We start from the raw sequence: 20,194 nt of genomic DNA, 5'->3' as shown, positions 1-20,194 counted from the left end.
GGAAAGCGGGAGAGTGCGGGGCCTGGCGAGGGGCGGTGACAAGGTCGCCCGGACGCAGCCAGTGACAGAGGGAGACCCAAGGGCGCGGTGGCGCGGGGAGGGGCGGCGGCGGGGTCGGGCTGAGTCTGGGCGAGCGAGAGAGACCGACGGCGCGACGGCAGAGGCAGGAAGCAGATAGGGAGAGAGAATACGGGAGAGACGGGGAGACAGGGACACAGGGGACAGAGCGAGGGACCGGGCTTCTGCACAGGGACACCAGGTCCTACAGAAGGAGAGACGGGTGGGGAGTGGCGGCGGGAGAGCAGAGCTGGGCTTGGGTACCGCGTGTGCCAGTGTCAGCAGTGGCTCCGGGGTTTGTGAAACATTAGCCGGTCGGTGCCTGCTCCTCTGTTCCCTGCCCCCAGTGCTGACCTTTGGGGCATCCCAGCCTAGAAAAACGAGGACCAGGCGGTGGGAAGACCCTAGTCTCAAGGAGGCAGAGCCCAGCCCAGGTGGGAGCGCCTCAGCAACCCACCTGGCCCATGACTGGGCAGGGCGTCTCACCAGGAGTGAGCTCCGGGACAGAGAGGACGGCACTAGTGACCAGCATTCGCAAGCCCCTCAGGAAACTGAAGTGGGGAGGGGAAGGGAGACTTGTGGTGGGACTCTTGCCCTCCCCTCCCCACCTGCACCGCACTCCAACCAAGTGACAGAAAAGACCTGGCAGAGTATCAGGCCGGGGGCATCACAGCCTCTTTGTGCCACCTGGTGGCGTTAAGGGAGAACGACAAGAACGAGTGACGAGAAGGGGAAGGAAATTTGCATCGCAGCAGTTTCCCTACCACCGTCCGTGATCGCATTGGGCCAACAAGTGTATCTCCCCGCGTCTGCCTGAGGGGAGCAGTACTCCATCTCACCCACTCTGCCCTGGTGCCCCTCACCCTGCCTCTGCCACTTCTGCCAGGTAGCATTTGCTCCTCCCCGCCCAGCAGGGCTTCCCCCTCCAGGGAGTTGGGCTGAGCCTGAATCACTTCCAAGAGGACAAACTCTGGGAAAGGCTTGCAGGGCACCACAGCCACAAGTGCCAGGCTCAGGCTACAGTGCCCGCTCTCCAAGCAGCCAGGCCTTCCAGGTGAGTAGCAGGGTACCCCTGAGCCAGGGTGGTGGGGGGACTAGAGAAAGGAGTGACAGCAAGAGCCAGGGGCACAGGAGTCCTGGGTGGAGATGAGGGAGAAGAGGAGGCACGTCTAGGTGTTCATGGATTTCATAGAGGAGCTGGACTAGAAGGGGCTACAGAGACCCTCAGTGCAGCCTCTTGGTCTCCAGGTAGGGAAACTGAGGGCCAAGAAAGCAAATGATGTGCCCAGAGTCACACAGTGAGTTACTGGCAGTGCCGGGCTGAGGACCCAGGGCTCTTAACTCCCAGTTCAGTGTTCCCTGAACACATCGCCCACCGACCCTCCCTCATTCACCTTCATTTCCCTCTCCTGTCCCCTGCACTGTGTCCCACTGCTTCTTCACTCCCACCACTCCCCAAGTTCAGTGCCACAGTCTGGGAGGCAGGATGCCTGGGTTCTCCAGCCCATGCCTGGCCTTTACTCCAGGCTCTTTATCCCGGACTTTCAGGAGCAGCATTCCTCTCTGAGCCTCAGGACCTGTTGGGGGAAAAGCAGCTGAGATTCCCCTGGGGGAGGGGGACAGGATTAAAGCCAGGTGACCTGCTCTCCCCATGCGCCCAGCATTCTGGCCCTGACTCAGCTCTGGGGCCTCACTTTACTTCTGCCTCCCTCTCCTCAAAGCACACACATTTTCCACTCAGCTGGGGCCCAGGAAAGGATGAATGTCTGTCTCAAGAATGATGACAAGGCTCTGGCAAGGCTCTCAGTGGGGAAGAGAGGTGACATTCCCTCAGCCCAGTGCCCACATGGCATAAGCACTTATAAGGCTACTCACATCAATTTGGGACCAAGAACATGGGCCCTGTGGGCACACAGACTTGAGTTCAAATTCTAGTTTTACCACTTACAGCTTTGCAACACTGGGTAAAAAGCTTACCCTCCCTGAGCTCCCCTGTGGCCTTGTATAAAATGAAGTCAATAACCTCCTAGAATTATTATGGGAACTGGAAGAAGGATGTCAGGCATATGGCACAGTGCTGGGCACCCAGAAACAGCTCCATAAGTGGGGACCACACCATCCCCTTTTCACACTGACCTACAAGAAAAGGCTGGGTTTTTATCTTCCCTGTAAACTTGCTCTGTGACCCTGGAGTGGTCACATGCTTTCTCTAGGCTCTTCTCTTCCCTCATATAAGGGGAGATTGGGCAGCTGAACCCAGCAGCTCCTCTGTGGGCTGACCTTTCAGAGCCAAACAAGGAATCACATCATTTTCAAATACTCATGGCAGAAGAGGGGGCCAGCCTCAAGGTTACCAGGGATCTGAAAGGTGAGTGTTTCCTGAGAGATTTTCTGAGACTTCCTTGGGGGAGTAGTGAGGGGCCTTAGGAGCCTCTCCCTCAGAAACCCCACTGCCTGGGGCCTGCTGTCCCCCATCCTCCCCACAGCTGCCATCTCGGCCATCCTCCAGCACTACGGGGGTGGGCAGCAGCCAGTGACAGATGCCAGTGCAGAGCTGCACAGACTCTGTGGCTGCCTGGAGCTGCTGCTACAGGTGGGCCTCCCTCTCCTCTCCCCTCCCCTCCCCAGGCCCAAATAACCCGAGAACTTGCCCAGATGCTGCTGGAAGAGCCACTGCCTCCTCTGTTACCATCACAATAAGAGCCAGCAAGTCCTTCCTGACACCTAACCTCACTCCCAGAGGTTGTCACTGCAGCCTCTGGGAAGTGAGGTAGGGCAGGGTGGGTGCAGCTGGGCAACCAAGCTGGTCCAAAGACAAACGTTTCAGAGGATGTCCTAGGGCTGGCCCTTTTGCTGCTGCTTAGAGCCCCAGTCATCACTACTACTAGCTTTTATTGAGTATTTACTATGTGCCAAGCTAAGCCCTTCACATGACCCCACCTTATGTAATTCTCATTCAAACCCCCTGAGGTGTTTGACTACCTTTCTACCTCCCATATACACACCCTTACCCTTCCTACGTCTGTGTGTGTGTGTCCGTGTGTGGCATGAGTGTGCATGTGTGCATGAGGTTTGTGCATATGTAGTGTATGTATGTTCTGTGCATGTGTGAACCTCCTGCCACTCTGCTCATCTATTGCTCTCCAGTCACACTGGCCTCCTTGATCTTCCTGAAACACACCAGGAATGTGCCTACCTCAGGACCTTTGCACTTGCTATTCCCTCTACCTGGAATGCTCTTCTCCCAGAACTCTGGACGGCACAACTTCTCATTTTCTTCAGATCTGGACTTGAATAGTACCTCCTCAGTGAGGCTTTCTCTCAACCCTAATCTAAAGTGTTTAAACACACACACACACATCCCAACCACACACACTCACACACACACATCTCACACACAAGCCACATACACACATACATGTACACACCATACACTTTCTATTCCCTTTCTGTTTCTATATCCCTTTTCTCCTTAGCAGTTTCAGCACCATTGAATGTACTACGTTTTACTTACTCAATTTATTCATTGTCTGCCTCTGCTACCAAGATGTAAGCCGATGAGGTCAGTTTTGTTCAGTGCTGTATCCCCAGGGCATAGAAAGAGAGCTAGCACATAGTAAGAGTCAATAAGTATTTCTGGGATAAATGAATGCATGAGAACACTGAAGCTCAGAGAGGTCAAGCAGCTTGCTCCTAGTCACAGAGCCAGGAAGGGCAACACCAGGTGCTGAAACTAGGTCTGTCTTCACGAGCCTTTTCCCCTCTACCATGTGCCCGCTTGGCATGCTGAAATACGAAGTGGGTTCAGAGAGGAAACATTTCTACACTTTTCTTTCCCTCGTCTTGCTCCCAGTTTGACCAGAAAGAGCAGAAGAGCTTCCTGAGGCCTCAGAAGACTTACTGGGACTTCCTCTGCACTGCCCTGTGGCAGCAGCGGGGGGACACAGAGCTGGTCCGATTCGTCCACTCACAGGACAAGGTGTCCAGAGCCAAGTGGTGGGAAGGCTGGCTTCAGCATGATGAGACCCTGGCACCAGGCCTTTGGTGGGGATGGGTTGGGGGCAGGGAGACACAGGCCTGCCCGAAGCCCTTCCTCATCCATCCCTGCGGGCCCTCACCTGTCCTCACCTCTTAGCCCTGCCATCAGCACCTGTCCAGCCACCCCTTTCCTCCCATAGGCCCAAATCCCATGACACCCCTTCTCATCGTCCACTCGTTCTCATCTTCTCTCTGTGCACTGGCTAAGTTCCCTCTGTTCTGTGACCTCTCCCCTTTTTGCCCCTGTGCACCCTGCAGTTGAAGACCCCACTGGGAAGAGGCCGGGCCTTCATCCGATTCTGCCTTGTCCAGGGACAGCTGGCTGAGTCCCTGCAGCTCTGCCTCCTGAACCCAGAGCTGACCAGGTGGGCTGCTGGGACACGCTCCTACTGATACCATCTGAGCCCACTGTCCCCCCTTGTGAAAGACCCCTCTTTACTCCCAAAATGGATGGTTTAATATTTAGGATGACTAAAATGACAGTCATGAAGTAAAAGTCAAAGAAAGGGCAGACGGGAGGTTAGAACCCAGCAGTCCTGTTAGCACCATGATGTTTGGGCCTCCTGCTCCCCAAGACCACAACCTGCCTGGAGAGCCATCCCATTACGGTGTACAGTAGAGGCGGACACTCTGAGGTAGTGGGTGGCAATACCACCTAACCCAAAGGCCGAAGCTGTTAATCACTGTTCACACAGGGAATGGTATGGCCCCCGGAGCCCTCTGGTGTGCCCTGAACTCCAGGAAGACCTCCTGGACTCCCTCTACACTCTCAATGGGGTGACCTTCAACTTGGACCTGCAGTGGCCTGACCTGGATGGGGCCTGGCCCATGTTCTCAGAGTGAGTAGGTCCAGCATGGAAGGAAGCCTCTTTTCAAGGCTTGCTGCCATTTGGCCACCACCCATCCCCAGCACCCTCCAGGCTCTCTGCCTTAGTGCCATCAGTTCTTCCCTTCTCGCCCCCTGACCCCCTGATTCTCCAGCTCCCTAGCCTTCTGTTTTCCTAGCACAATCTCACATTGTCCCATGATGCTGCATAGGATGCACTCGCACTAAAGAATTGTTGGGTGGTTGGGGTAGAGGGCTAGAAGGAGGAAGAGTGGAATGTTGGAATGGGATGTAAGGATGAATGGAGGGAGGGATGCATGGACAGGTGTAGGCGGGTGCATGTATGAGGGTAGAATGTGGGAAGCTGGGAAGGGTGGTGGGATGAATGGGTATTAGAAAGATAGAATATCCTGCAACCAAGGCTCAAGACCACTGCTAGAGAGGGGCTCAGGGTCTCCCTGCCACTTTTACTTTCAGGTCCTCCTGCTCCAATTCCAGCCTGACCCAGGGAAGAAGACCCAGAAAGGCCAAAGATTCACCAAAGCAGGTGCCTCTACCCGACATCATTCTGAGTTGCCTCTTCTCTTATCTCTGTTGGAACCCTCAGGTTGACAAGTAACTGAGCCCTGACCTAGCTGGACAGAGAGAGAGGCCACTGGGTAGACCTGGGGACCAGGGAGCCACAGGGGAAGAGAAGGCTCCTATTCCTCAGGTGGTGAGGATAATAGAGAGAGAAAGGGACCACAGGTACCATCTGTGTGAGCCAGTAGCCCAGGGGAGGAGGAGGTGCTGGGGAAGATGACCAGAAGCTTGTAGGAAGCAGAGTGGGGAAACAAACTCTGCTGGACAATTTGTAAACATTCAGTTCAGGGAGCAATTGAAGAACCAGATCCTTAGGTTCAAATCCCAGCTCTGCCCCTTGCATGGTCCTTGAGCCAGTCACTCATCCTGCCTTAGAGGGTGGTTGTGCACATGCATGGAGACAGCCCATGTATAGCACACAGCAAGGGTCCCAACTATCTGCTCAGTAAGTGGTAGCTTGTGGTTATCATTCCACAAGCTCGCTGTGCACACCCCACCCCACCCCGTCCAGGCACCAGGCACAGATCCCACAAGCACCCAGTCTCTGACCTGCAGGAGGAACACATGGCACACACCTGTTAAGTGTAGTAATGCAGAATGCACAGGACAGCAGGAGAGCTCAGAGAAGCCTTCCTGAGAGTGACTCTTAGCTGGCATTTGGTCTCTGTAATCTTTCACCACAGCCCTGCAAGGCAGGTATTGCCATTCCCATTTTACAGACAAGAAAACTGAAATGCAAAACGTCAAGTTCAGGGGGCAGGAACAGAGGATAGAGTGGGAAGAACTTAGGGGGCTTCAGACCAATGCAGAAGACGAGGTTAAGGAGGGAGAGGATGTGGGCTGAGGCAAGGTAGGAAAGGGCATTGAGAAGTCTACTGCTCCCTGACCAGATCAGAACTTGGACCTCAATTCCCTGGGCTTATAGTAACATTCAGATTCCTGGGCCCAGCCCCAGACCTCCTGAACCCCCATTTCCAGCAGGAGGGCCCTAGAAGCCACATATTTAGCAAGCCCATTGGATTAGGGCTATGGCCTCTCCCATGTACCAGGTGGGTGTGTTGGTGCTGAGAGCAATGATGGTTTGGGGGGACTTCTCTGCAGATCTCAGCCACATCTGGAGGCCCCACAGGAGTCCAGCCAGAGGAGCCACATGCCAGCCAAGCTGGCTGTCTGCAAGATGCACCCAGGGAAGACTGGTCGGCTGGACTCCCTACATCCCAGCAACACAACCATTCTCCTCCCTCTTTGGGAAAGAGAGAAGATCCCAGGAGCCTCAGGCCCTCCCAGAGCATGTGGGAGCCAGAGGGGGAGGAGAGTCAGCAAGACCAGAAGGGAGCCCCAAGGACTGGAGTCTCCCTGGAGAACTCAACACTCAGCTTCCAGGGGCAGGGGGAGGGAACCAAAGGGGCTCTAAGGGAGATAGAGGCAGAAGCTGAGGGCAGAGGGGCTCTGCCAGGTGCCGAGGGTCAGAGAACAACAGCAGGAGCAGGGGCTCATGAAGGGGAAGCAGAATGGGGTCATGTCCATACACTGCTAGCCTCCAGCCCCAAAGAGATGATAATGGACACGATGTCAAGGAACAGGCAGGGGTGGGGAATGCCTCTCATTCCAAGGGAGCCCCAGCTCCTCCGGGGCCTGGGAGCAAAGGAAGGCCGCACCACAGAGAAGCTACAAGAGCAAGAAGGAGTGACCAGTGTGACCAGAAGGGAGGAGCAAGCAGAAGTGGCCTTGAAGGATGTGGTCAAGGTGAGAGCACCTGAGCTCTGTACCTGTCTATTCTTCTCTCTCCAAACTGGCCCCTCTTTACCCCCAAAATGGATGGTTTAATATTTAATGTATGGAGGTAAAGATGGGGACTTCACTGGTAAGCTGGGGGCCATTCCAGCCCACAGACCAATTTTATTGGTCTGCACAGCATTATTATTATTTGAGGATACCCTTTTGAAAGCCATGTATTGTTCAATTGACCACTGTCCCCACCTCTCCCTATTGCCTCACACAAGGCCCACTTTATTCAATACTACCTGCCTAGCCCCTGTAGGCACTCGAGTTTGAGATCCCTTCCCAACTGTCCCTTGGGGCAGTCACTTGTTCTCAAGTCCACAGCCCTCATGATCAGCAGATTTCTGCCCAATGTCTAAGTTCGACTGTTGCAGATCCCACTTAGTTACTCTTCTTGTAGATGTTTTCCCAGGGATTGTTTTCAAGCCTTGTCTCAGCCTCCTCTGTAGCCAGAGTCTTCATATCCTTGAGCTTTGTAATTTCCCTCTTTCAGTGAAAAAAATGGGGGCTCCAGTTCCCAGTCCTGCCCTTCCCCCTGGGGACATCCCCCAAGGCCTGGGGTCTCATGGGTCGTTTGTCAGGTCAGACCCAGGCTGCCATCTCTGCCTTCCTCCAGCACCTTCTCTTTCCCTTCCCTTTATCCTCCCCCAAGAGCCTTAGACAAGGGCTCTGGAAGACCAAGGAGCAGGCCCAGCACCAGGAGCAACTGTTGAAGGAGCAGGAATGGCTGCTGAAGACACTGCAGGAACAGCTCAGCAGGTAACCTTGGCAACCACCAGCACAGAGGGGCACGAGACCTGGAGGGGGCAGGAAAGGAGGCGCTCCCTGGCTCCTGCTTGCATTCAGGTCAGTAAGCTCTGTGGAGGCCCTCCCATGCACAGACCCTGTGCTGAGCACAACTCTGGGATGTTGAGGCAGGTAGGGCATTGTTCCTGTTCTCAAGGAGCTCCCACCCTATCCTCTTCTCCCCTCCCCCTTGCTGGAGAAGTCCTGTCCCTCCCATCCCCCCTACACTCACCTTTCCCCTTCCTGCTGCCCCTTCCCACCACTCCTCTCTTTCCTACCTCCCTGCCTCACCACACTCCTGCCCTGCCCTCTCCCTCAGTCCCCATCTCTTCCTCTGTTGTCTGTCTCTCCGTCTCCTGTTCTCTGTTGCAATCTCTTTCCCACCCTCTTGATAATCATAATCGTAACTGTCATTTACTGAGCACCTACTATGTCCCAGCCCTGCTCTAAGTGCTTCATTATAACCCCATTATGAGACAGGTTTTCTAAGGGTCCCCACTGTAGAGATAAGGAAGCCAAGGCTCAAAGACAGTACACAATTCACCCGACATCAGCCGGTGGGTAGAGGAGCTGAGATCCAAACTGGCAGCAAACTCCGGATCCAGTGGGCTTAAACACTGGCCCACAGCTGATGCCCTACGTGCCTGTATTTCATATGCCTGTCTTTCCCCTCAGCCTCTGTCACCATCCAAAATGTCCACCTTCCCGTCACCACATTAACCTCAGCAGCCCAGACCATGCTGTCTCTGCATCTGCCTTTCCCCATCACTCGCTCAGTGTCTCTGTTTTCCCTTCATAGTTTGTTTCTTAAAATATCTCCACCCTGCAAAGATCTCCTTGGTCTGACTCAGGCTTTCCGCATCTCTCTCCCTTGGTCCCTGTGGGCCTCATTCTGCCACATCTCTCCCACACAGCTGACATCTGCCCTTGGCCCAGAAGGCATCAGGCTGCCCCCCAGCGGACCCTGAATAGCTGTGATTCAGACTGAATCACAGGGCAGTTTACTGACTGTCTGCTTAACAGACTGAGAGATGCAGAAATCAACCCAAAGAGGCCCCCCGGGGCTCTGCCCACCAGACACTCAGCTGAACCTGGCAGTTTAGTCCGCAAAGATTCCCATGATTCAGGCCCTACATGAATACAGGGGCCCCAAGGGCCTCCTCTGGGGACCAAGCCAGGCTGCAGGGAGCCTCTGAGAGGCCCCCACTGCTCCCTGCAGCTGGGGGAGCCCCTGCCTCACAGACCACTCTTTGGCCACCTGTCATCCCAACTCTCACTCCATAAACACTCAAGAGTCCCTGCTCTGTTCCAGGCCTGTTCTATGTGCCCGAAATCCTATGGTGGACAAAACAGACAAGCTCACATTCTAGTGGGGGAGGCAGTCGACAAATAAGATAAGCAATAAGATACATAGAATGTCAGATTGTGATAAGCTCTAAAGAGGGAAAAAAAGCAGGAAGGGGGAATAAATAGAAATAAAGAAATAGTAATGGGAAGTGATATTAAAGAAGGTGGCGTGACCACAGAAGGCCTCCCTGAAGAAGTGATGTTCGAGTAAAAACCTGAAGGAAGGAAGGGCTGATCCATTGGCTGTGCAGTGGAAGAATGTTCCAGGCAGAGGGAACAGCAAGAGCAAAGGCCGAGTTAGGAGTGGGCATGGCAGGTTCTAGGAATATCAGAGAAGCATTACGGCCCCAGTGGCGTGAAAGAGGGAGAGGATATAGAGAAAGGTCAGGCAGTTCATGGGAGACCCTAGTAGGTCATCAAAGGACCTTGGCTTTGACTAGGAATTAGATGGGAACAACTGAGAGTTCTGAGCAGAGGAGGGATATGATGTAACTATTTTAATGTTAAAAATATGTTTCTCTTTTTTCAAAACAATTCAGTGGTTTGTAGTATATTCATAAGGTTATGCATCGAACACCAAAATCAATTTTAGAACATTTTCATCAGCCCAAAAAGAAAACCTGTACCCGCTCCCAGTCACTACCCATTCCCTCCCAATGTCCCCAAACCACTAACGTGCTTTCCCTCTCTGTAGACATGCCTATTCTGGACTGACCTGTGTTCTCAAGGGCTCACGCCTGCTGCTCTGTGAAGCTAGTCTGTAGGGAAGCTAGTCTGTAGGGAAGCTAGTCTGTAGGGAAGCTAGTTTGCAAGCAGGAAGACATATGAGGGGTGGGAGGGCGATGGTGCCTGGAATGTGCTGGTGGTGGTGGAGGTGCAGAGAAGCTGCTGGATGTTGGATCAGCTGTGAGGTCGGGCTTCCCAAGGGACTGGATGTAGGGTGTGAGAGGACAGAAGTCAAGAATAACTGGTGGTTTCTGGCCTGGATAGCTAGAGTCACTGGTTACAGTCTGCTGTGGCAAAGCAGCCTTTGTGGGGAAAGTTCAGCTGAGTTGTGAGCAGGGACTGTGTGAGACACCTGTTAGACACCCCAGTGAAGCTGCCTGGCAGGCAGCTAGGCTGGAGCTTGGGAGGGAGGTGTGGCTAGGGGTTCTACGGGAGAGACATGGGGACGTCGATGGAGAATACCCGAAGCTCGGAGGCTAGGCGGGAGATGTGCTCCTCTGCCTCCCGGGATCCAGGGAACTTAGGACGAACACCCCACTCCTGGGAACAGGGGCCATGGGCATCAAGCTGGTGACAGCTACCTTACCACCAGAGAACGGAAGTGCCACGGGGGCCCATGCAGTCCTCCAACAATATGTATTGTGCCTCTACTATGGCCATGAGCTGGAGGGACAGCAGTGAACAGCACAGGCCGTGTCCACTGTCACAGACCTGGGGAGACAGACAATACATCATCAAGTAGAAATATGATGTCAGGTAGTCAGAGGCTCTGTGGGGGAAAATCAAGCCAGGAAAAGGGATAGAAAGAGACAGGAGAGTCTTCTAGATTTAGAGTCACAGAAGCCTCTGCCAAGGAGATGACATCTGAGCAGAAACTCCAGGAAAAACCAGTCTGTGCTAATACCTCAGGAGAAATGGTCCAGGCAAGGGGTACCATCAAATGCAACCACCCAGAGAAAGTGTGCAGGGGACAACAGGCCTCAGTGGCTGCAGCAGGGGGACTCCCACATGCTGTAGGAGGCCACAGCAGAGTCTTGGGCCAGGGGTCTCAGGGTGTGACTTAGATTTTTAAAGGATCATCTGGCTGTAGTGTGGAAAATGGACTGAAGGTGGGTGGAGGGCAGCCCATGGGTGCAGAGCACCAGGCTAGATGCACAGGGAAGACGGGGCAGACCATCCAGGTAACAGCCTCCAGCAGAGCAACAGGGCTTATGAAAATATACTTGGAACTGAGCTTTGGGGCTACCAGTACCCGCTTCCGAGGCTGTGGCCCTGGGAAACCAGCCACAGGTCTCTGATTTGCAAAAGGAGACAGTCAAATCTCTAAAGTCCCTCTTTCCACTCATATGCTCTCTGAGACCACCAGATTTCTTTCCTCTGCCTTCTGGGTAAGACCTCAAAGCAGAAGTGATCAGGACAGGTGTGACTGGAAGAAGACCTCATGGGGACTTAGGCAAACATCATGGTAGCACTGAGCTCCTTTGAGACATGCCAGGGGCTCAGGATCATCCTTTGCTCCCACCTGCTGCCCACTCAGCACTGATACCACACATCACTGGTGGTCCTGTAGGGTTCTGCATGGACAAAGATATGGGGAGGCAAAAAGAGTTTAGATCTGGACAGATCTCCATCTGGATTTCTGCTCCTTCCACTTATTAAGCTGTGTGACCCTGGGCAAGTGTCACTCCCTCTCAGAAGTGCTATTTTCTCTCCTATAAAATGATGATCATATTACCTGTCCCATAAATATATGAAAACTAAATGAAACAAGGTGATAAGGCACTAAGCTCAGTGCCTGGCATGTAGTAAGTGCTCAGTAGACTTTATTTCCTTCCATGTCCCCTCCTGCACTAGGAGTGTCTGTCACCCTCTGCTTAAAATACTTCACTGGCTTCCCATTGCGAGACTAAAGTCTGCTCCCCATGGGGCCACAGAGGGATAGACCAGGCCCCACTACTTCCCACCTAATCTCCTGTCCTCCCCACCCCCTGCCCTTCGCAGTATCCTGGCTTCACCAGCTTCTTTCAGTTCCTCAAACAAGCCAAGTTCTCTCCAACTTGCAGAACTTTGCATGTGCCCTTTACTGACTTTTCGTCTTTGAGACCTACTTAAAAGTCACCTTATCTAAGAAGCCTTCCCTGACACGTCTCCAGGCTCTCTCAGCCCCCTATTTATCTCTGTCATACACTTAGTTTAATAATTGTGTTGGTTTATCACTTGCTTTGACCACTGCCCCAAACACGGAATAAGCTCCACCCGGAGCCATAGGCACTGCTCCATTCCGAGCACCTGAAACAGCATTGGCACACAGAAGGTGCTGAATAAACATTTCCTACCACCACAAAGACACTCACTAACCACAGCAGTCACATGAGGGCCTGCAGGGTCACACCAACAGCCCTGGGATCCGTGGGCAAGCAAACTAGCTCAGGAGAATGAAATACCAATGCTACGAAATGAGGAGACTGGAGCCCAGAGTGTTCATTAAAGGTCAACACATGGACCAGATCCAATGCTGAGCACAAGAACACTCTTTCTTAAGGCTGTAAGAACTGGCCTTTCTGCAATTTCAGTGGTTATCTGTTGTTGGTTTGCTTTTACAGCCCTCCTAGTTTTCTTCCCTGCTGCATGCCATATGGCAGCATTTAAAAAAATAACCCAATTCATTGTCAAGCCTCTTGCAAGCCTCTTCCCCTTAAATGCACTCAAGCCCAGTGCGTGGGCACAAACACACATAACCTGAGGTCACAGGATGTGTGCCCACCCTTGCAGCACCCACCCATCTGAGTGAGGGCCTAAGAGACTGGGGTCTGGGGCTGGGACCTTTTTATTTCCAGTCCAGTAGACTTCTTGGAACCTTCTAGAAGCCACTAAAGACAAAAAGAAGAAACAAGAATACAGCTGAGGAAGTTCCAAGCCCAAAATTAAACAGAAATTTAAGAAAGCCATCTGTTTAACATTATTTTTTTTAATTGAAAAGACAGTGTAACAGTTTTTCAAATATTTTAAAGCCAAAAAGTCACCCCAAATCCTACTCCACTTACCCTTTCTCCCACAAGCACCCCAATTGTTTGAGCCAGGCCCAGCCCATTCAGCCTGGGTTCCCAGACACCCACCTTCCCTCCAGAGAACTGTCATGACTATGCGTATGCCTTTCAAGGAAATTACATTTTAAAATAGAAATTTTTTTTGAAAGGGAAAGGAAAGAAAAAGAAATAAAACACATGGAAATGTTGGCTCATCTCCTCTAAAGGAATACATGAGGCTACACCTTTTATGAATGGTTGGTAATGAGTCAGCCTCTAGGTATCATGCTGCACACAGTGGTCAGTTTGGGGTGGGGTGTGGTATTTGTGTGTGTAGTATGTGGTATGTGTGTATTGTGTTGTGTGTGTTGTGTGGTATGTGTTGTGTGTGTGGTATATGGCATGGGGGGACTAGGGGATGTGGAGTATGTGTGCTTATGTGAGTGTCTGTGTGGTACGTGTTGTGTGGCATGTATCTACATGTGTGTGTGTCATGTGGACTCCAGCTGCAGGAGAACTACCACCTTCCCCCAGGGGCTCCCTGCCAGGCAAAGGCCCAGGCTAACTCAGTCACAGATGCTGAGCTTTCTCCCCTAAGAACTTAGTCTTCCTTCTCACCTAGGTGTCAGGAAGAGAAGGCCCGGCTGCAGGCGGAGCTGGAGCAGAAGCAACAGGAGGCTGAGAGGAGGGATGCCATGTATGAGGAGGATCTTGGAAGGCAGAGGGACCTCACCCATGCCATGAAGAGGAGGGTGCTGGAACTGATTCAGTAAGGGTGGACACAGTGGGGCAGGAGTGCGGAAGAGGGGTGGCACGGGAAGTAGAGGCTGGGGAATGAAAACTACATTCTACTAGCAACTATCAAGCAGGGTTCTGGCTCATTTATATATGCCAACTCATTTCCTTCTTTTAGCCAACTGTGCTGTTATCCCCATGTTACAGATGAGGGTCAGAGAGGCTGACTTGGCCACCAAGGACACACAGCATATAGATTGCACTAAGTCTTCTGACTCTAAGGCACGCTTCCACCCCAACCCAATCCCACATGTGCATACACCTACTAAGGTTAGGAGAAGGGAAAGAATCCCTTGGGTTGAGAAGGAATTGGGAGAAGAAGGAGGAGATAACCAAGAGGTAATCATATGTCCTACATCTGACTACCTACTGTACTTCCTCAGACCACTGGGCCTATGGACCTGTCCTGGGTTCCAGAGGCCTGGCTCACCAGGATCAATTCCAAACCAATAAGCTCACTGGGGGACAGAGGAGATGTGGAAAGTCTAGTTTCTGCCCTTCAGTCTAGTGGGCAAATAATTCACATGTATGTCATCCTTGTACCCAGTTCAGGAAGTAGGAGAACATCGGGCTCAGGGTCCATTAGAAATGGAAGATCACTGAGGGGTCATCTAGGACTCAATTGTCTTGTACAAAATCCAACTGCGAGGAAGAGTGATATAAAAAACTAGCTATGTTTCTCACAAAAGAACTTAAGGTAGCTAACAATAAGAGACATATATTGATTGTTAAAGAAAAATAAAAGATTTAACGGTAGATGAAAAATATATTCTCCTGGAGTATTAGGGTTAGGGTTAGGAGTAGGGGCAGGGGCAGGGGTAGGGTTAGGGTTAGGGTTAGGGTTAGGGTTAGGGTTAGGGTCAGGGTTAGGGCTAGGGTTAGGGTTAGAGGTAGGGGCAGGGGCAGGGGTAGAGTTAGGGTTAAAACTTAGCTCTGAGCATCTTGGCAGCAGGATCAAAAAGGGAAAAACAAAACAAGTTGCCTAAATTTCACTGTCCCTAGGAAATATACCAGTTCTTCAGGACAGACAGATTCTTTTCCTTGTGCTTAAGAAATTCATCACAATTCCCATACTACATAACATAATATCCCTTGATGAAGTGCTGTGGGAAATATGTCCTTAAGCTTAAAGAAAATAAAAAGCCATAGATTGACTTCTGCTTCAAGATGAAGATGGCAGACTGACCACATATCTACTCTCTATCTGAAATAACACTGAAATGATTGTGAAAGAATAAAACTTACAACTGAAAGTTGGAGGAGCCAACCACAGATGGAGAGATTTCATCTAATTTCCAGAAGCTAGAAATGGAATGGAGGAGCACATACTAGATTTAGCCAAAGTGAAAACTTCAGTGCCCAGAAACACCAGGAACATACGTGGCAGAAGTGAGATGAGGGGCAGAAATCAGGAAAATTAACTGATAAATTCATTAGAAAAAGCAGTGTACACCCCCTGCTTTCTGCCTGCCTTTCCAGCTACAGAACACCAACAGTGAGGAGCCAGGCTCCCAGGCAAATTATTGAAAGGTCCATCTCTATAGAAAGTTAGATGCACCAAATGAAAGAGCAGTGTAGTTCAGCATTTGAGAGTCTGATGTGGCAAGTGGCTCCCTGCCCAATCCTCCTACAGGGAAGCTACAAGTCAACCAACCCTTTCCACTACTTGGAGCTCCACTGCAGCTTTTATCACCTCTTTCTTAAACATGAAATGCCAACCAAGGATTGCCAGACATTGAGAAGAGTCTAGAACATAAAGAGAAACAAAGATAAACGAAAAGATCCATCTCCCATGAAACAAGATGCTGTAAAACGTGCCCACCAAAAGATGAGGACCGTTCTTGGAAATTAAAAATATCGCTGAAAATTTTTAAAGTTCACTAGGATTGGGAGAGAAAAATGAGGCAGTCTCTGAAAAAGTAGAATAAAAAGCGTAGAGAGATGGATCTCTAATTCCAAAGAGATGGAATTAGAGATAGAAGAGAATCAATCCAGGAGTTCCAGTGTCTTCTCCAACTGGCAAGAATTTTTTTAAAAAAAGAGAATAAAATGGAGGAAATTACCAGATAAAAATGTGAGAGACTTTTCCAGCTCTGATAGACACAGATCTTCAGATTTAAATATTTCACTGGGTGACCAGCACAAAAAAATGAAAGGGAGTAAAAAAAAACACATCCCCAGGTATCATTGTGAAATTTCAGTAAAACAAAGATAAGGAGACTACCCTAAAAGACAAGTCACTGATAAAAGTAGAACTCAACACATGTTAAGAATCAATGGTGTAATACTTTCAAGTTCTGAGAAAAGCTGACTTTTTCTAGAATCCTATATCCAGCCAAACTATGGAGCAAATGGGGAAGATGATAGAGAAAAGAGATTTGTCAGGTAAGTCAAAGAAAATTAACTTCCCACACAGCCTTCTTAGGAAATTAATTAAGGATGTGCTCCAGAAAAACAAGGAAGTAAGCCAAGAAAGGAGAAGATGTGGAATTCAGGAAACAGTAGAGCTCAGGAGAGAAGAAAAGGGAATTCCCAAGATGATAAGTGGGCAGGCAAGTTCAGGAAGCAGTCAGTCCAGGCTGTAGCAGACTGTGGAGAACCTATGAGGAAGGCCTCTGAGGAGGGAGAGAATCAGTAGAATACCTGACATGATGAAGAATTTGGGGGAAAGGAGAATAATTAGGCTCTACTAAAAGCAAGTCACATAAGGGGCAAAGAAAGGCAAGTAGAAAATTCTAGAAAAAGAAAAGGTTTTCAAGAAGGGAAACATTTAGAACACATCTTAGCTCTGCTTGAAGTAATACATCATATACTTATATAATGTATTATATTTTGTAATATACTATAAATGCTTATATACTGTCTAATAATATAAATACTATTCATTTATTTTCCATGTTAGAATCAGCCTGAAGGCAAAGCACAGGAAGCAATTATCATTATAGAACCAACATATATGTCACCACCTAAACAAGATTAAGTATAGAATAGAATCCAATAGAACTTTCTGTGAAGAGGGAAATGTTCCATATTTGCCCCATCCACTATGGTAGCTACTAGTCACATATAGTGATTGAGTACTTCAAATGTGGCTGGTACAACTAAGGAACTAAAGTTTTTATTTTTTTAGCTTGTTACATTAAATGCAAATTTAAACAGCCACATGTGGCTGGTGGCTACCACATTAGACCTTGTAGGAATAGATGACAAGTTAGAAAGTGGGAGGAGCAGAGCTGAAGAGAAATGATGCTGGCCTCATCATAATTCAGAATGGCAGTCGTAGTCACTACCTATAGTTAAAAGAATGAGTGAAAAATAAATGTGTGAGAATATTCTGTCGAATTACAATAGTAACCAATAGAAGAACCAAAAAGAGGGATTTCGCTACTTTGGGAGGAAAGAGGAAGAGTTAGTGAAGATAGATCGTAATAAATAAATAAGTTAAATCCTTTGATATTAAGGTAAGGAGCTCTGTAGATGTTCTCTCTTGATAAGTCAGGAAGGATATGAGCATATTGCTGAAATATGGAAGTAATATGAAGGAGAAACAGCCAAAAGATGTAAGTGGCTTGCCACTGCACACAGGAAGGAGTGGGGAGGGTGTCTTTGCCTTTTGATGTATTGCCTTTCTCTGTACTGCTGGGTTTTTAAATCATGTGTATGTATCATTTTGATAAAAATGTAAAACAAGCCACATTCCTAAACATTCTTTTAAAACAATCCTTAAAAGCAAAAGAAGACCATGGTTTTGCAGGAGCATAAACACACATAACGACAGGACAGTTTGTACTAAGTGCCAAATAAAAGAGAACAGGTATTAGATGCTGAAGCAGTCTGGAGCAAGAAACCTCCAGGGGCATCTGCGATCAGGGAGCACTCCTTGGAGGAGGTGGAATATGAACAGTTCTTAAATAATGGGTCAAGATTATGCTGGGCAATGGGTACCTGGGTGTCACCACCTTCTCCAAAAGACTGGAGACTCACCCATTTCTTATGTGTGTGTGTGTCTCTCTCACTGTCCCTTCATTTCTCTTTCTCTATCATGTCTCTTTATGTGTCTTTCCATCCTTCTCTGTATTTGTGTCTCTGTCTCTGTCTCTGTCCTTGTTTGTCTCTGCATCTCTTTCCCTGTGTTTTTCTCTCTCCTCCACATTTATCTCCCTATCTACTTCTCTATGTGTCTCTCTCTCCCTTTCCAACTCCCTGACTTCCTTTCTTTCTGAGTGACTGTCTCTCTATCTCCCTGTGTCTCTCTCTCCATTTCTGTCTCTGTCTTTCTGCCCTGATATCTCTTGCTCTTTGTATGTGTGTGTGTGTGTGTGTGTGTGTGTGTGTGTGTGTATCCCCACCTCCATCTGCCCATCAGAGAGAAGGACGGCCTGTGGAGGAAGGTCCAGCATCTCTCTTCCATGGCTCCTGGGTGCTGTGTCAGCTGTAGCAAGATCTTTGGCCGGCTGTCTCGGCGGTACCCGTGCAGGTAACGGGTTGGGCACAGAACCCTTCCTCTGGGACAGCCCAGTATCCACCAGTCCACAGCACCCTGCCCATTCCAGGGAAGAGAGGGACCCAGGAACTGGGCCATTATGCAAGGCCACCTAAGGCTGGCCACTCATTTTACCGACACTTAGCAGAGACATGAACAAGAATGGTGGAAAGGGGCAGACAAGGAATGGTGTCTGGAAGATGGGACTGTGTAAACCTTCTGAGAACAGACTGTCTAATGGGAAGAGACTTCCTGTACAGAGGGAGCTCCTCCCTTCACCTTCCTCTGGGAACACAATGACAGGACAAGCAGCAGGAGAGAGGAGAGTGGGCCATCAGGATAGCCTACCCAGTCAGAGGACTCCGGAGGGTTGAGGCACTGGGACCCTCTTTAGGAAAGGGGAGGCCTCCTGAAACAGACCCAGAGTCATTCTGCTGGGAGGTGAGAAACAGGTGGACTCGCAGATGCTCAAGCCCTGTGACCATGCGCTCCCCCTCTTCACACCTGTGCTCCCCAGGCTCTGCGGAGGCCTGGTTTGCCATGCCTGCTCTGTGGATTACAAGAAGAGAGAGCGCCGCTGCCCGTTCTGTTCCCAAGAAGGAGAAGCACAGGTCCCCTGACAAAGACCCCTCCAGGACTGGCCACCCCACCCCACACGCCCGGTCGGCTCCCTCCTTTCAGCCCTTCCCAGCCTTCTGGTCTGACCAGTCCTACCTTCTAGAAGCTGGTGATCTAAGGCGGATCTTGTGTGGACAGACTGTGGTGTGGAGAGCGGAAGAAGCCAGGCTGCCAGTCAGGAGACGGGATCAAGCCATACATCTACCCACAACGGGCTGGGCAACTTGGACAAAGCCCTCAGCTGTCTGGGCTTTTCCAGTAATGTGAGGGAGTCAGGTGCCGTCCTCTCTAAAGTCCCTTCAGGTTCAGAAAGTCCTTGAACAAGAATAAGCCCCAGTGGTCCCGCTGTTTCTCCCCTACACTCCTTTCTCACCCAGCTCACCCTTCTCGGTGCTCAGGAGAATCCTGTCTGGAGTCTGCTGCCAGATCTGCTTTGACACGTTTCATTTTTAACAGCTTTCTCAAGATACTATTGCCACATAATACACTTCGCATAAATTTGATGAGCTTTGACTAACACACACCCTTGAAACTATCACCATTGTCAAAATAATAAACACATCCATCAGCCCCAAAGTTTCCTTGTGCCCTCTGTAATTTCCCCCATCCCCCTCCCCTCTCCGCACCCCCAAGCAACCACTTACCTGCTTTCTGTCACTAGAGACTAGTTGGCATTTTCTAGAAGTTTATATCAATGGAATCATATTGCATTCACCCTTTACTGTCTGCCTTCTTTCACTTGGCATAACCTGTTGTGGTTCATCCATGTTGCTTGTATAGTAATAGTCCCTTTTTACTGCTGCGTAGTATTCCACAGCATGGATATAGCCCAATTTGTTTACTCATTCACCTGTTGCCTGACGTTTCCAATTTAAGGCTATTACGGATAAGTTACTTGTATTCATCTGTGTAGAAATCTTTGGGTAGACATATGCCTTTATTTCTCTTGGGTAAATACCTAAGAATGAAATGGTCACATCATATTGTAGGTGTATTTTAACTTTTAAGAAACTGCTGAGAAATTGTGTATTGTATCCCCCACCAGCAGTGTGGGGGAGTTGCAGTTGCTCCCCAGGGCATCTGCTTTCATGGCGAGAGAGGAGGCACAGACATGAGGTTTGGGCTTCT

The 20,194-nt window shown here is 50.0% G+C and overlaps 1 protein-coding gene across 3 annotated transcripts; it reads left to right on the top strand.

Moving 5' to 3' along the window:
• Positions 1–68: 68 nt before the first annotated feature.
• Positions 69–19,642, top strand: RUFY4 (RUN and FYVE domain containing 4). Of its 3 annotated transcripts, none has more exons than XM_057503566.1 (12): positions 69–1,111; positions 2,294–2,425; positions 2,544–2,650; positions 3,911–4,036; positions 4,354–4,460; positions 4,791–4,934; positions 5,399–5,468; positions 6,605–7,249; positions 7,938–8,044; positions 13,793–13,939; positions 18,332–18,442; positions 18,966–19,642. In XM_057503566.1, exons 2-12 carry the CDS (start codon positions 2,380–2,382, stop codon positions 19,066–19,068), a joined length of 1,713 nt encoding a protein of 570 aa, XP_057359549.1. In that variant the 5' UTR covers positions 69–1,111; positions 2,294–2,379; the 3' UTR covers positions 19,069–19,642. The 3 variants fall into 3 exon arrangements, with proteins under 3 accessions (XP_057359549.1, XP_057359550.1, XP_036771914.2); XM_057503567.1 differs by having other exon boundaries at positions 2,251–2,425; XM_036916019.2 differs by lacking the exons at positions 18,332–18,442; positions 18,966–19,642 and having other exon boundaries at positions 12,982–13,939.
• Positions 19,643–20,194: the final 552 nt, after the last annotated feature.

Source organism: Manis pentadactyla, chromosome 6 (assembly GCF_030020395.1).
Source record: "Manis pentadactyla isolate mManPen7 chromosome 6, mManPen7.hap1, whole genome shotgun sequence".
In the NCBI taxonomy this organism is placed as follows: domain Eukaryota; kingdom Metazoa; phylum Chordata; class Mammalia; order Pholidota; family Manidae; genus Manis; species Manis pentadactyla.
Note: the sequence above shows the minus strand (reverse complement) of the source record. Positions and strands in the feature narration are given on the sequence as shown.

Bases quoted from the DNA above. Each gene is read 5' to 3' on its own strand.
- RUFY4 (XM_057503566.1), top strand. From the start codon at position 2,380: ATGGCAGAAGAGGGGGCCAGCCTCAAGGTTACCAGGGATCTGAAAG. The intron at 4,037-4,353 runs GTGTCCAGAGCC...TGCACCCTGCAG, and splicing joins TCGTCCACTCACAGGACAAG to TTGAAGACCCCACTGGGAAG. The intron at 8,045-13,792 runs GTAACCTTGGCA...CTTCTCACCTAG, and splicing joins CTGCAGGAACAGCTCAGCAG to GTGTCAGGAAGAGAAGGCCC.